The following is a 16807-nucleotide window of genomic DNA, read 5'->3' on the forward strand; positions in this document are numbered from 1 at the left end:
AGTGTAAACGTCTTGGAGGTGTGACCGTGTGAGTTAGCATGTGTATGGTGTTGGGTATGTTGTGTTGTATATGCTCAGATACTATAACTTGTATTAGAGAGTGGAGGTCTAAAAGAGTAAAAGAAGTGATTGTCAGAGAAATGACATTTTTGGTTTTGCTTCTCTCGTCAGAATGCAAAGTGGGCCTTTTGGTCGGAAAATAGTACTCCTTAGCCCAGTTTGTTGGGGCCTGGCTACCAGAAGAATGGGCCAATTCCTGAAAGTTTAGCATCCAAGTATCACATCAGTAGCCAGAGAATCAGTCTAAAAAAAATCAGTAACCTGAGAAATACCTTCCGAAAATAAGGATAAATCTGTAATCTGTCACTTCCTTCTATGTTGGAGACACAAATTACCATTTTAGCTTGACTGCATGGTAATACATGGTAATACAGACACTGTTACAAGTCTTTTAGTGCTCATTTGCCTGAACACTGCTTGCTCGCGTCTGAAGCAGCTAAAGACTACCGTTGTGGGAGGTCAATGAGGTTGGCACGGTGAACTTCAGGTGAAGGGGAGTGATGATAACATGGTAGGACTAGGCTTGTCTACTCTTAGGTTTGAGAGACCGCGAGAGTATATGAGCGACAATAGAGGAGGATACGAGGACACGGGGTCACAAACTCACGATCCACCAATTCAACGGAGAAATGTGATAGGTACTTAATATTTAATATTTGTTAGTATATGAGCTTGGCCCATATAAATAATCCTTAATAAATTTTAAAAGCTCACTAGCGTTATTAGTCTATATTGCTAATAGATGAGGGTGTGGGGGTTTTCTTTCCTATAAATACGGATCATCTCTCATGGAAAAGACGCACCATAGATCATTATACGGGAAAGCCCCTAGTTCAGGTAAGGTATCCCTAAGGCGGTCTATACGAGTTAGATTTTGCCTCTTTTACACTGTTGCGCCACCACTGTAGTCTTCTCCATTCTGTTGCGTCGGCGTCCACCGGCAAGTGGAAGAGCAGGTCTCTAGAACCACTCGTCCTTATGATCCTGCACTGGGAGAGGGCGAATAAGCTTTTGGGAAGTGCTTCGCGCAACTGCTCAAGTTCGTCGTCTTCAACTCCAGCTGCTGCGATCCGTCTGCAACACCATCATCGTCTCGTCAGCGCCGCTCGTCATCACGGCTTCTCGGTACATGCGCCGTGATCTAATCTAGTTTTTAATCAAGTTTTTTAAGATTATGATTATGTTGTTTCTGTTTTCTAGTATATTAGAGTTTTGCATGCTAGAATTGTCTCTTGCCATGATTTATTTATTTTAAAAATTAATACAACAATTGCTTAATTATCCAACAATTCAAAAACCGGCAATCTACTGATTTTATGATGGCTGGTTTTGTTGAATCACCGAGGCTAGAAAAGTTTTCTGTTGTGAACTTTAAGAGATGGCAATCAAAGGTCCATCTATGGCTTAATGAGATGCACATCTAAGACACGAGAAAAGGCGAACTGACTATGTGGACTCGAAAGGATGCGAAAGAGTTGTGGGATGCTTTGGTTACAAATGATGGTGCAACAGATGCAAGCAATGAATTGTACCTTAGCGAGAGCTTCCATAACTACATGATGGTGAACAACTGTTCTGTGGTAGAGCAAGCGCATGAGGTGCAGTGCATTATGAAGGACCTTGAGCAGCTCAAGTGTGAGACACCTGACAAGTTTGTGGCTAGATGCATAACTGCAAAATTGCCTTCCACGTGGAGGAATTTCGCCACAACTCTGAAACATAGGAGACAGGAGATATGAATTGAAAACCTGATAGCATCTCTTGATGTTGAGGAGAAGGCTCGAGTGAAAGATGTTGTTGATAAAGGAGATCAAGGCTAGTCTAGCGACAATATGGTGCAGAAATTCCCACGCAATAAGAATAAAGGAAAAAACAAGGTCGTCAAGACTACTACCTTCCAGAAGAAGAAGATGAACAAAACCAAGTTGTCTTGCTATACCTGCGGCGAACTGGGACATTTCTCAAAGGATTGTCCAAATCGCGCAGATCGTAAGGATAAAAGGGCTAATCATGGATCTGGATCCAAGTATGTCAACACAGTGACCATAGGCAACACTAAAGACGGGTAGGTAATTGTTCTTTCAGTTTTTCAATCTACCAGTTGGTGGCTTGATACGGGTGCCAATGTTCATGTGTGTGCTGACATATCTATGTTCTCTTCTTACCAGGTCGCTCAGGATTTCTCCGTCCTGATGGGGAATGGGTCACATGCTTCTGTTCATGGTGTTGGTACCGTATATCTGAAGTTTACTTCGGGAAATATCGTGCAACATAGAAACGTGAAACATGTCTCTACTATCAACAAGAATCTTGTGAGCGGCCCAGTCCTATGCAAGGATGGTTTTAAGGTAGTGTTTGAGTCCAATAAATTAGTCGTGTCGAAACATGGACAATTTGTTGGTAAAGGTTATGATTGCGGAGGCTTGTTCCGCTTTTCTCTTGCAGATTTTTGTAATAAGTCTATGAACCATATTTATGGCAATGTTAATGATGATGCGAGTACTTGGCATTCACGTCTGTCACATTAATTTTGGTTTGATGTCTCGGCTTTTTAGCATATGTTTAATTTCTAAGTTCACCATTGCCAAAGGTTCTAAGTACCATAGCTGTGTGCAATCGAAGCAATCTCGAAAGCTTCACGAGGTGGTTGAGGAGAGAAACTTGACACCTCTAGAACTCATACATTCTGATCTCTGTGAGATGAATGGTGTGTTGAGAAAAGGTGGAAAGAGATACTTCATGACATTGATTGATGATGCAACTACATTTTGCTATGTTTATTTGTTACAAACTAAGGATGAAGTATTAGACTACTTTAAAATCTATCAGGCAGAAGTTGAGAATCAACTAGAGAGAAAGATCAATCTTCTAAGGTCAAATCATGGTGGTGAATATTTTCCTAAAATCTTTGATGAATTCTGTGAGAAATATAGTATTATTCATGAGAGGACGCCTCCCTATTCTCCCGAATCAAACGGGGTTGCTGAGAGGAAAAACTGCATGCTAACTGATCTGGTTAACGCCATGTTAGACAATGCTGGTTTATCTAAGGTATGGTATGGGGAGGCTTTATTTACTTCATGTCATGTCAATAAAGAGAAAACTCCATACGAGTTGTAGGTTGGGATAAAACCATCACTTTCTTATTTGCACACTTGGGGTGCTTGGCGAAAGTCAATGTACCAATTTCTAAGAAGCACAAGTTGGGATATAAGATAGTGGATTGTGTCTTTCTAGGATATACTTAGAGGAGTATTATTTATAGATTTTTAGTAGTTAAATTAGCGGTACCTGATATACATGTTGATACTATTATGGAATATCGTGATGCAATATTTTTTGAGAATATTTTTTCTATGAAAGATATGCATAGCACTTCTACATTTCCCTCTGAGATAATTCCTAAACCAATTGCATCTATTGAGTCTTCTGAACAATCTGATGAGCATAAGGAGGTCAGTGAGAAGGATGACAGTAAAGCTCCTAGAAGGAGTAAGAGATTGAGGATTGCAAAATCCTTTGGTGATGATATTACTGTGTACCTTGTGGATGATACACCCACATCCATTGCTGAGGCATTTGCATCTCCAGATGCAGATGATCGGAAAGGAGCTATACATAATGAGATGGACTCGATTCTTTCTAATGGAACCTGGAAGCTCACTGAATGACCCTATAGCTGCAAACTAGTGGATTGTAAATGGGTGTTCAAAAAGAAGCTTAGGCCTGATGGTACTATTGAGAAGTACAAGACATGGCTTGTGACCACAGGCTACACACAAAAAGAAGGTGAAGATTTCTTTGATACTTACTCACGTGTCGCTAGACTGACCACAATTCGAGCACTACTTTCTTTGGCTATCTCATATGATCTTATTGTCCATCAGATGGACATCAAGACAGCTTTCTTAAATGAATGGTTGGATGAGAAGATCTATATGGATTAGCCTGATGGATTTGTGGTGAAGGGTCAAAAAAGTAAGGTGTGTAAATTACTAAAGTTTTTGTATGGTTTGAAACATGCGCCTAAGCAATGGCATGGGAAGTTTGACAGAACTTTAACTTCTGTGGGCTTTTTCATAAATGAGACTGATAGATGTGTGTACTATCACCATGGTGGGGGGAGGACTTATATCATGCTTGTATGTGGACTACATACTAATCTTTGGCACCAATATTGATGTGATCAATGAGGTCAAGTGTTTTCTATCAAAGAGTTTTGATATGAAAGATCTTGGAGAAGCTGATGTTATTCTGAACATTAAGCTGATTAAGGATGAGAATGAGATTACTCTTTCACAATCCATTATGTGGAGAAGATCTTGAGCCGCTTTGGCTACATGGATATCAAGGCTTCTCCAACTCCTTATGATCAGTGTGATACTTCGAAAGAATAAGAAAATTGTGAAAGATCAACTGAGATACTGTTAAATTATCGGTTCACTCATGTACTTAGCTAGCGCAACGAGACCCGACATATCTTTTGATGTGAGCAAGTTGAGCAGGTTCATGTCAAACCCGGGTATTGATCATTGTCATGCACTTGAAAGGGTTATGTGCCACTTGGTGGGCACTATGAGTTATGGGATTCACTATTCTAGGCACCCTGCTGTGCTTGAGGATAATAGTGACTCGAACTGGATTTCTGATGCTAATGAGCTTTATGCCACGAGTGGGTATGTGTTTACCCTTGGAGGTGGTGCAATATCATGGAGGTCTTGCAAACAAACCATTTTGACGAGGTTAACCATGGAGGCAGAACTTACTGCTTTAGATACAGCCACTGTTGAGACAGAATGGCTGCGTGAGCTCTTGATAGACTTGCCTGTATTTGAAAAACCAGTGATGGCCATCCTTATGAACTGTGATAATCAAACTGTGATAGTCAAAGTGAATAGTGCTAAGGATAATGCGAAGTCATCAAGACATGTCAAGAGATGACTGAAGTCTGTCAGAAAATTGAGAAACTCCAGAGTAATAAGTGTGACTTATATTCAAATAGATAAAAATCTAGCAGATCCCTTTACAAAAGGGTTATCACGGAATGTGATAGAAAGTGTATCGAGGGAGGTGGGTATGTGACCCATTTGAGTTGTCATAGTAGCAACCCAACCTATGTGATCGGAGATCCCGTGAATTAGGATCTAGGAAAAACAAACTTTTTGTTAACTAAGGAGAGTATTTATTTAACCCTCTCTAAGTGAAGATGAAATACTCTCAAATAATGTAAGGCAGGTATGTTGTAAGGTAGGTTGGCTATATGCCTTAATGTGATTCTATTGGCTTGGCTTCGATAAGCGAAGATGCTGTCCTACAAAGCATTTTTGAAAGTACGAACCTATATGAGTCCGGCTGTTAAACGTCGTAGTCTATGAGACTTGGGTGATCTCTAATAAGCTCATGAAAGAGACCAGGGAGTATGATGTATATGCTCCACCCGCGGAGTAGGCTACTGGTAACCATGTACTGGTTATAACTTTGAGTGAAACTTGTCCGCGCAAAACTAGCAATTCAAGACGTAGTCCATTGTCAAGTTGTAGATGAGTGTAGCTTGAAGCTCTAGGCAAGAGTTCAACTTAACAGTTCTTGCTGAAACCTGGTATATCAAACAGTAGTCAGAAACATGCAAAACATCTAAATGGGTATTTGAGATCTGGTGGAGGATTGTTAGATTTATGGGCTTGGCCCATATAAATAATCCTTAATAAATCTCGAAGGCACATTACCTTAGAGGAGGTACACCATCTATTAGTCCCGTACTGCTAATAGATGAGGGTGTAGGGGTTTTTCTCCCTATAAATATGGACCATCCCCCTCATGAGAAAGCCGCACCATAGACCATTATACGGGAAGGCCCCTAGTTCGGGTATCCCTAAGGTGGTCTATACGAGTGAGGTTTTGCCTCTTCTACACTACTGCACTACCACTATAGTCTTCTCCATTCTGTTGCGTCGGCGTGCACCAAGGAGTGGGAGAGCGGGTCTCCGGAACCACTCATCCTTGGGATCGTGCACCGGGAGAGGGGGAATAATATTTTTGGGAAATGCTTCGCGCGACTGCTCAAATTCATCATCTTCAATGCCGGCTGCTACAATCCGTCTGTAACACCGTCGTCGTCTTGTCATCTCCGCTCGGTACGTGCACCGTGATCTGATCTAGTTTTTAATCTTGTTTTCTAAGATCTTGATTATGTTGTTCCTATTTTCTAGTATGTTGAGTTTGGCATGCTAGGATTATCCCTTGTCATGATTTATTTATTTTGAAAATTAATACAACAATTGCTTAATTATCCAACAATATTATCATGTTGTTAGAAACAAATACGACTTAACAAGGAAGCATGACGCGATCCTCACCTGCTAACTCAGAATCATGGGGCTAAGGGAGAGTTGAGGTTTGGAAGGACCATCTGATCAAGGTCTAGCCATGGCGCTCCTCATCATTCACGTGGTGAGTTCAAGAAACCTTGATGATAGTTGTGTAATCACACATGTTGAGTTAATCCGAAGAATAATGTTATGCTCAATTAATCCTTGGCAAAATAGGCATTGTGGTCCTTGAACTTTGCACCATCCCTTAACTTTCAAATTGACCAATTTAGTCCGTCAACTCTTGTCTTTAGATCAAACTCGTCCTTATGCCAATGTGGTGCTCTATATTTTCGTGAGATAAATGCAAAAAGTCCCTTTTACCCTTAGCTCTTGTAGGTCAAATATGTATGTGCTCATACTCCCTTACTACATACACACAACAATATATTTTTTTTAACTAACACAAAATATGATTTCTAAAAAATGTATCTACTCATACTCTTTAAGCCATGCATGTGCTCGTACGAATTTGATATGCAAACTGTATGTAATCAAACAAGTATGTGCTCATATTATTTTGGTATATATGCATACGCATGCTTTGAAATTGACATGTGCTCACATACTTGTGGTACGGTATATATGCTCTACATATGTATTCATACTCTCCTGATGAACATATATATGCTCATATTTATTTTGGATCATAATGTTACTGTACTCCTAACGGTGGAAATTGAAGAGGGAAAGAAGTAGCCAAGGGTATAAAAGACTTTTCGCATTAGTTTGATGCTAATATGGAGCTCCATATCAGCACAAGGGACGAGTTTGATAAAAACAAAAATTGAGGGTCTAGATTGGCTAACATGGAAGTTGAGAGACGAACTTGACCCTTGTGCAAAGTTCAGGGACCAAAATACCTATTTTGCCTTGATCCCTAATATATCTAAAATTTCTTGTATTTTTTCTATTTTTGGAATTATTTGTTGTTGAATTTTGTTGTTTTCTTTGTCTGTGGTTTCAAGTGAATTTCTTGGGGGTACTAATTCATTTTGTTTAATTGAAGCGATTAATTAGTTTTAATTTCATTGATTTGAGTAGCTTCTGTTTTGAGTAGTCCCGCATTTTGCCTCCACGAATGCTTTGATAAGATTATCTAGTTGACGTGTGTAGCCTTAACCCTAAGAAGAAAGGTGTATTTTAGGTTATTTTTGAGACATAGGTCTTTTATCTTTAGAGTATATTTTAGCACCTATATATCTTAGGTCACCATAGCTTCAATAGTATTTCGCACACATACATTGAATAAAATTGATCGAATATTATACATCTACAATCATGAACAAAGGCAAAATAATGCCTTATGAAGACTACCCTTCTCGGAAACACTTTAGGTGTTATCGGTCCGCTAGCTAGGTGTTATCGTGTTGCCAAACACGTTAGCACCTAAATCGGTGTATGAAAATTTTCAACTAAATTATAGACGGATACAGGATAAAATCATCTATGTATATGTAAAATTTTAGGTCGAATAAAAAATTATGAAAGAAAACAAAAGAGAGAAATCAACACTTGAGAGAGGATAAAAGCTGTCCTTTTCTGATCTTAAATTCGTGATTATTCATGTGATGAATTTTGTTCCTCTTTGCATAAGTTTTTGGTAAAGCTCAAATTTTATGCGTACATAGATGACCAAATCATCAATCCATTAATAGTTTGATTAGAATTTTTTTTGTGCACCTGCTTAGAACACATAAGCCAGCTTGTAACACCATAGGTGCTCCCTTCTGCAGTGTTCAGTTGACCACACCAGGTATAGCACGGCCACCGGCGGCAAGCGACGGGATCACGCGCCCGTGGGCGCGGTGACGTACTTAACCGCCTCGTCGGCGTTGGCGGGCGCCAGTGGCAGGTCCTTGAAATCGAGGGTCTCGTCGTTGTAGATATCCCACCACTTCTTGACAAGCATCTTGATGTCCTCCTAGTCCATGTTCGCCCCCTTGCCCGTGTACCTCCACGGCTTCGATCCCCCGGCGCAGTAGTGCACGGCCTTCACCTTCTCCAGCTGCACGTTCTCGGGATGCCTCCAGAGCATGGCCACCAAAAAGTTGTACACGTTTGGGATCGTCTTGTACTGCTCCCTGAAGAACACGTTCAGGAAGTCCTTGGAAATTTCAAGAGACCAAAGAGCACTGAGCATACGCATGTAATTGGCAGAGCTTAATCGATGAGCGCCTTGCTTCGACGACCCCTCACCTGCGAAGGGGGTGGGTGGAGTGACGCGGAGTGTGTCGAGCAGGGCCTTGGCGGTGGCCATGCTGGTCTCGTGCACGAACATGCCAGCGTTCATGTAGAGCGACGGCGGAGGGCCGAGCTCGGCGGTCGGCCACGGCACCTTGTCCGGGCGCTGCTGGCAGTAGCCGGCCTTGTACTGCGGGGTGTGGCTCCACTTCTTCTCGCAGAAGCAGTCCCATCACCGCGTACAAGTGGCCCTTCTCAAGCTCGAATAGCTCGTCGGTGTTCTCGAACACCTGGATGTCCGCGTCCAGGTACACAATCCTCTCATATTCCACGAACTGAACGAATGAAAAAAATCAAGAACTCCATTACAGTATTACGCATTCCAACCATGCATGAATGGCGCAATTCTTGATTGGTTCTGTTGACGTTTTTCGAGGTCAATATACGAACGCACACGATCGTGCGGTGCGTGGAGGGGCTCACTGCAGCATCTCGACGCGGGCCAGTCTGATCGGTTACAGGGACCGGTCTAACCGGTTGTCAGGTAAGCCGACGGTAGACCTTCGAATACTCGTCCGGGAAGGATCCCGTCGGGACATGCGCACGCAGGGTTGCTCTAGGATCGGCAGGCCACCTAAAGCGTCTTCGAACATCGTCGAGACGAAGGAAGAACAGCAAGTAGTAGATTGGAAAAGTTAGGGCAAAAGAATAAAGAAAAAGATACAAAATAGTAGATTGGTTTTTGTCAATTGGGTTGGATGTCCTCAACCGGCCGAATCCCTTTATATTTATAGGGAGGGAAGGTCTTCCCCACATAAAAGGCAAAATCCTAATACAACTCGTGCTAAACCACAACTCCTACTCGGATTACACAGAGGCAGACCGGTCAGACCGGCCTAGGCAACCGGTCTGCCCGGGTGCTGATCTTGTGAAAATCGTATCTCCCTTATCCGAACTCCAAATCAGTCGTTCTATATATGAATGTTGATCTACTCGACGAGATCTAGGCAATAGTGGAGTCCAATCTTCATTTGGATCACTTTGATCCAACCGGTCTGCCAGGAACGTCACGTACGCTCTGGTCGCCAGCTTCACGGCCGCGGCGGCCAGCTCGGGAGCCATGTCGTTGCAGAGGTTTCGGTTCTCGGGCTACGCGCGAGCTCTCGGATCCGAGCTGTCTCGTGGTTGATTTGTGCTTGCTCTTGGGGTTTCCGCGGTGGGTTAGCGAGTGTTTAAATAGATACTAGTCGGAGAGCGAAATGGTCCCCGGCAGCGTTGGTCACATGGAATTCCAGAGGAAGCACGCGAGAAGTGTGAGATTTGTTTAGGGCGTTCTTTCCTCCACTCTCTGGTGTGGTGGGGCCGGCAGTCTTGTTTATTTATGGTTACTAGCTGATTTGGTGATTGATTAGCAATTAATTATCCATTCCAATGATCCTGCTTTGATTTCTTTTGTTTAGCAAGGGATCCTGCTCCATGCCAACACTTTAGTAGGTGCTAACCGAATCAAACATAATGCGCGGTATGGTAAGGCAAAGATTGAAGGCAATTAAAGTGTGCAAAGATGGCTCCCAAAGGATTAACCCTCTTTGTTCATTTAATTCAACAAGTATATTTAAATGCCACACCATCCTCACTCGGAGCATGCACATATAGCACCAGATAATAATAGCTTTGTAAGTTTTGTTCTAAGTCAATATTTTACTTTTGATCAAATCCTTAAAAATATAGTAATATCTACAATGTCAGCTAAATACGCTATCATAATATCTTTTATGCTGAATTTAATAATACTAGTTTTGTAAGATTAAATGGGCCGGTGGCCTATTAATTTAATTAAATCCCAAAGCCCATGCATATGTGTGGTAGTTACATTTGGAATAAAACCATATTGGAAGTTGAGAGTTTCCTAACTTGTACCAAGTTATAAGGTGGAGCCATGCTGCGCCTATTGAGAAGTTGAGGAAGAGATAGTAGGATACCAGACACGTGTGCACGCTCGCTCGCCTCATCGAGCCGTGATGCGACGCGACCAGCTAGCTTTGGATGGGTTTTGTAGTTTTTAATCTTGGTTTGATGACCAGTAACTGACGCTGGTTGATTGCTGGCTGTTCTGACACTGATGAATGTTACCACTGTATGGCTGTTCTGACACTGATGAATGTTACCACTGTCGGTTTTGATAGCTGCCAAATTACTGCAATTAACCTGGACGCTCAAGAGAGGTGCTTCTTCTCTATCTTCCTCGCGCAACACACTAGCCAACGAGCTCTCCCTACTGCTGCGCTGCTTTTGCTATTCCGTTCCGGTGCTCTATGTGCATAGACCACGCCGGAAGAGCAAGCCTCCGAAGCTATGCCCCACTGTCGGTTTTGATGGCTGCCAAATTACTGCAATTAACCTGGACACTCAAGAGAGGCGCTTCTTCTCTATCTTCCTCAAGCAACACACTAGCCAACGAGCTCTCTCTATGCTGCACTGCTTTTGCTATTCCTGTTCTGGTGCTCTATGTGCATAGAACACGCCGGAAGAGCAGGCCTCCAAAGCTACGCCCTTACCCGAAACTCTGCACCTGAGGAGTAGAAGGGTGATCAAGTTTTTGTGGAGCGCATCTGCGCGACTGCTCGCTGCGAATCACTACTTCCTAGAGACGCAACTGCACGGCGATCATCTGCACAGCATCGACTTTGATCAACTACATCGAATAGGCTCGGAATGTTAAGTAACAGCGCATCTTGCCAGCACTGCCCCGCTAGTTCATTATTTGTTTTATGCAGTATCCATAGCATGTTTTATGTTTATCGCTGTACACAAAGGATCATGCTCATGTCTTTGCTGTCATATATGTCATGTCTTATTTAATTTTTCGAATTAAAATTAACCAAAAATATCTCTAATTCCAATAAGTTTGATGTCGTATATGTATTTTTCTAAAAATTTAGTTAAGATAGGAAAGTTTGACTTACAATAAAATTAAAACATATTATATTTTAGAATATATCCAACGCACTTCCAACAATGGCAGGGATCTCAAGCACGAGCTCTCAGCGGGTACAGAGTCAAGTCGCAGTCCTCCTTGGTGACAACGCCAAGTACGAGCACCTGAAGCCTAGGAAGGAGGCGCCACGTGGTAGGGTGATGGTGTCGACAAATTTCCTGGCTTTGCACATGTGAAACTATCAACAACCAGAATATTTGTTTTGTTCTGGAACATTTTGTTTTGTTCTCAGTATAATCTCTTTTTTTAGAACTTTTTCCCACAGCCGGAACGTTTTCATTTATTCTAGAACAATTCCTTTGATTTCTTTTTGCTTCGGAACAATTTTGTTTACTACCTCCATTTTTTATAATTTATGATGTTGGTTAGTTTATTTTTTAAATATTAGAGGATGGAGAGGATGGAGGAAGTACTTCTTGTGTTTTTCTGGAATGGTTTTTCATATTGCTATTGATGAGCTAACTAATAGATCCGCTTACGGTAACGCTACGTAACATGTGTTTAGAATCAAAAAAATTGGACACTTCGACATATATTACAATAGTTAAATATCGATGTTGCAATTATTGTCTTTGCATATTTCACAGTGAATGTTGCTTGAAACACAGTGTTCGCAACGGGAATTTTCTATCCCAGAGTCGAAGCGATGCAGTCATTTTTATACATTATTTTTGATGTTGCAAATAGTGACCGCTAATATTACACCATATAATTTTTAATGTTCGTCGGAGCGTCCGTATGAAAAATTTCGCATCAAAGTCCGAGCGGTGTGCTAGCGCCGATCCGCTTATCCTCGTTTTTATGAGCTCTGCTGCGAAAAAAAAAAGTAGGTCACCTACATACACCTACCACAGAAAGGGAACGGGCCGACTGTGAAAAGGAAGGAGCCAGCCCATGATAGGTGCCAGCACAAAAGCCGGCCCATTATAAGCTGCCCACACTGAAACAGTAAAACAATGTTCATCGGTTTGCACAAATCTTGCTTGCTTGATAAGATTCCAATTTCCAACCCAGTGCTTGATAGCACTCAAAATTTCACTGTTTCCTTGCAAAGCATATGGCGTATGGCCGGAATCTGACACGCCGAAGCAGGCAGGAGAGGGCTGCAAGTGCAAGTGCTTGTGTTTCTGACCTGGCCTGGCCCAAACCAACCATCTCCGCTCCTAGCCTCCTATCCTAAACCCCACCGGATAACACGGGCAGCAGCGCCATCCCGATTCCCGTTACCTCCTCACCCGAACACACCGGACAAGCGGGCACCCAAGGAGCGAGCGAGAGAGGATGGCCTCCCTGGCGCAGCACGTCGCGGGCCTCCCGTGCCCGCCACTCTCCGGCGCGTCGCGCTCGCGCCGCCGCCCCGCGGCGCCGAGGCAGCCGCCGTCGGCGCTGGTGTGCGGGACGTACGCGCTGACCAAGGAGGAGCGGGAGCGGGAGCGGATGCGCCAGCAGTTCGACGAGGCCTCCGAGCGGTGCCGCACCGCGCCCATGGAGGGCGTCGCCTTCTCCCCCGAGGACCTCGACACTGCCGTGGAGTCCACCGACATCGACACCGAGATCGGCTCCCTTGTAATCCCTCGCCCCATCCCCTTCTCTGTTGTCCCTGCCTGCTCATTGGTGTGAAGAAGTAGATAGTAGCAACTGGTGCGGATAAAAAGCTGTTCGTTCTTTGAACTCGTCTATAGCGGTATGAAAAATTAAGTCACAAGAGCCTTGCCTGGAGTTGAATTGGATAGCTCTAGCGTGAGGGTATGCCGCGCTGCCACATTTTAGTTTCGAGTCTCCCAGAATGTGACCTGGTGCGAAAATGGAGTGAATGTTAGTCTGTCGCTTGTCTTCAGAGTTCAATTTTCAACTTACTTGGACAGTGCTACATTTCTCACTTCTCCTGTAATGAATTATAGTTTTTGGGCTGTGGTGTCACTTTTTCCCCCCTAGCGGTAACTGATTGGAGCATACTGGAATAACATAGTACTAATCAGCAATCGCTCTTTCTGTTGTTAGTCAATTTGTTTAGAAAAGAAATTAGTTAGTATCGTTCTTTTACCCAAGAACAAACAGAAACTTGTAGAATCAGTTGGAATTGATTGTTGAGCACAACTTGGATTAACTTCCAAGCTTCTATTCCCTAAGCTGGCTTGGATTATAGCTGTTAGTGGGTGAAGTGAGGTCCTGGACCCAGACCTTGCAATCTATTTGTCCTGTTTGAATGTGACAGCAGAGAGGAATGGAGGTATTGGTAACTAGTAGCTTCTTGCTTCATTCTATTGTCAAACTGACTTATCTCTTATACAAGATAGACCCTAACAATCTCTTACAGAACCTGTACTCCTTAAACTAATCGTAATTTTAACTACAAATTAATGCTTAAGTAAATAACCTAGCATAATGTCTTATAGAATTATCTCTAAGCTTGGTCAGCTTCCGGAGGAAACTTGGTGGCTGCTGCACCCGTAGCATGAGTGGCTAGAGTCCCTGCTATAATGCTGGACCTGCTGAATGTTGATTTCAGTAACTGAGATTGTGGTTTTCCCTATACTTTGTTTCAAATTAGATGTATATACACTGATTTTTTTATGCCTGTGTTATGCCGTAATAAAGCCAGTGTTTCAAAAATGGATATCAACCCATCATGTGTTACAAAGGTAAATGCTGAATCTAATCTTAACTTGGCTATCACCGGATTTGCATTAGTCCCTGAATTTTCCTATGTGGACTTGTGGTTCTGTAGTATTGTCACATTTTAACATAAGATCTTATTTAGCTTTGCTATTTTCATGATCTTAGTATCTAAAATCTTTTATATGCTTGTGGTATTTCAGATTAAAGGAACAGTATTCATGACTACCTCGAATGGTGCATATATTGACATCCAATCAAAGTCTACTGCTTTCTTGCCTTTAGATGAGGCATGCCTTCTTGATATTGATAATGTTGAAGATGCGGGCATTCGCCCTGGTTTAGTTGAAGAATTCATGATAATTGATGAGAATCCTAGCGACGAAACTTTGATTCTGAGTTTGCAAGCAATTCAACAAGAACTTGCATGGGAAAGGTGCCGGCAACTTCAGGCTGAAGATGTTGTCACCACGGGTAGAGTGAGTAAACGTTATATTGAAGCAGGCTTTTTTCTCTTCACCTTCTTCTTTTTCTTTTTTACTATTTTTCTTTGCTGCTCCTTTAAATGACTTGCTGTTGTTGGGAGCCAGGTTATTTTTTTAATCATGACCTCCTATTTGCCCTTGTTTATGTTGAACATGAACCGATCAGATTTTGTCCCTTTGAATGCCTACTTTAAGAGCACCAGCTATTGTTCCTTAGAAAAAAAAAATTAGAGTGCAGTTATTTATCTTGCGGTGCATATTCACTCTGAAAATTACTGCATTGACTTTTCCAATGTTTTTCCTGTTAATTTCCCCTATCAATTGCTAGATATAGTTCATGTGACAATTTACCATTACCTCGTGCTTTCTATGTGTAGTACTTTATGCAGGTTATTGTAGTTTGTGCGAGTTTGTTTCCCCCTGTGTTGTCTATTTCCTATAGTGTTGATATAACTATATGGATGATCTCCCTTGAGGCAACCTTGATGCCATTTGTTAGCTTTGCTGGGTTACCTTAGTTTCTTCAGTGTTATTCATTTGTGTTTCTTGTCAATCATGCTCGCAGGTGATAGGCGGAAACAAAGGAGGTGTAGTAGCTCTTGTGGAAGGGCTTAAGGGATTTGTTCCATTTTCCCAAGTGTCATCGGTTGGTTCTCGACCTTTTTACAGAAGTTCCTTAAATTATATGTTTTATTGCCTAGCATGAACTGTGTTTCGTGTACTTATTGTAGTTTTACATTTGATACTTTGCTTTGGCTGAACTTTACAATTCGTTGTTTAATAAAGTTTTGTTTGATCTTGATAAGAAAACAACTGCGGAAGAGCTGCTTGGCAAAGAACTGCCTCTGAAGTTTGTTGAGGTTGATGAGGAACAAGGCAGGCTTGTCCTCAGCAATCGCAAGGCAATGGCTGACAGTCAGGCCCAGCTTGGTATTGGTTCAGTTGTCTTGGGAACTGTTGAGAGCCTAAAACCTTATGGTGCTTTCATTGATATCGGCGGAATCAATGGCCTTCTCCATGTCAGCCAAATTAGTCATGACCGTGTTGCGGATATCTCAACAGTTCTGCAACCAGGAGACACCCTTAAGGTACATCTGTCATGGTACATGGGAATTATTTTGTACCCATACTTCATAGAGCTAAGATCATCGCGGCGTGTGGATTTCAGGTGATGATACTGAGCCATGACCGTGAAAGAGGCCGTGTCAGCCTTTCTACAAAGAAGCTTGAGCCAACACCTGGCGACATGATCCGCAATCCCAAGCTTGTTTTCGAAAAGGTAAGTGTAAAAATAAATAATGTTTGCACATTTGCTGGGTATGCTTTAGCTAACAAACTGACATACGGTTTCTTTGGCTCAAATCAGGCCGATGAGATGGCTCAGATATTCAGGCAGAGAATAGCTCAAGCAGAGGCAATGGCTCGTGCTGACATGTTGAGATTCCAGCCAGAGGTATTGCTAGCACCCCCCTTGTTATAATAATATAACATGTCAAAACGTATTTCATCTAACTTCAACTGTAAGAGTAAATCACTACGCGTGTAACTGATCTTATTAAATCGTCGTCCTGCATTGCCTCTTCAGAGTGGTTTGACCCTCAGTTCAGAGGGAATCCTAGGACCATTGTCATCGGACACACCTTCAGAGGATTCGGCAGAAGAATCCACGGATGAATAGAAGCGGTACAGAATGCATCAGATTTGGAAGATGTGATGGCTCATGGCTGTTTATCATACACATTTTTCTTCGAGCGAAGGCATGACAAAAGGCCTGTTCTGTTCAGATCGTTTCCCTCCTTTCAGTTGTGCTTGTCCCCATGTGTAGGAAATTTGGCAATGTAAGAAGGTTCTGTGACGCCGAAAAGAAATGTAATTTACCTCTCTTGTGAAGCTATCCAATTCCTGCAGGACCCCAAAAGTATAGTTTGGCCGTGAGCTTATATTTGTATACTCCATCCGTATTCAGCAGGGAACACGCAAAGTGTTACGAATTAGGCACCACGTTTTACTCAAAACCAAGGCAAAAGATGTGTCAACTGCAAATCAGCGTACGGAAGCCAATGTTCCAAGCCAAGTTTGCTGGTGCACTGTGGTGG

The 16807-nt window shown here is 42.5% G+C and overlaps 1 protein-coding gene and 1 pseudogene across 1 annotated transcript; one reads left to right on the top strand and one right to left on the bottom strand.

The window, feature by feature from the left end:
* Positions 1 to 7926: 7926 nt before the first annotated feature.
* Positions 7927 to 9734, bottom strand: LOC117835738 (galactinol synthase 2-like; annotated as a pseudogene).
* Positions 9735 to 12832: 3098 nt separating this feature from the next.
* Positions 12833 to 16605, top strand: LOC117839812 (small ribosomal subunit protein bS1c). The gene is made up of 7 exons (XM_034720238.2): positions 12833 to 13176; positions 14430 to 14705; positions 15277 to 15357; positions 15518 to 15799; positions 15880 to 15990; positions 16078 to 16164; positions 16297 to 16605. Exons 1-7 carry the CDS (start codon positions 12892 to 12894, stop codon positions 16387 to 16389), a joined length of 1215 nt encoding a protein of 404 aa, XP_034576129.1. The 5' UTR covers positions 12833 to 12891; the 3' UTR covers positions 16390 to 16605.
* Positions 16606 to 16807: the final 202 nt, after the last annotated feature.

Source organism: Setaria viridis, chromosome 9 (genome assembly GCF_005286985.2).
Source record: "Setaria viridis chromosome 9, Setaria_viridis_v4.0, whole genome shotgun sequence".
Taxonomy (NCBI): Eukaryota; Viridiplantae; Streptophyta; class Magnoliopsida; order Poales; family Poaceae; genus Setaria; species Setaria viridis.

What these genes read in the sequence shown, in the direction of transcription:
- LOC117839812 (XM_034720238.2), top strand. Translation starts at nt 12,892, where the DNA reads ATGGCCTCCCTGGCGCAGCACGTCGCGGGCCTCCCGTGCCCGCCACTC. An exon ending in ATGTTGTCACCACGGGTAGA is followed by an intron (nt 14,706 to 15,276) that starts GTGAGTAAACGT and finishes TCATGCTCGCAG; the next exon opens with GTGATAGGCGGAAACAAAGG. An exon ending in CCAAGCTTGTTTTCGAAAAG is followed by an intron (nt 15,991 to 16,077) that starts GTAAGTGTAAAA and finishes GGCTCAAATCAG; the next exon opens with GCCGATGAGATGGCTCAGAT.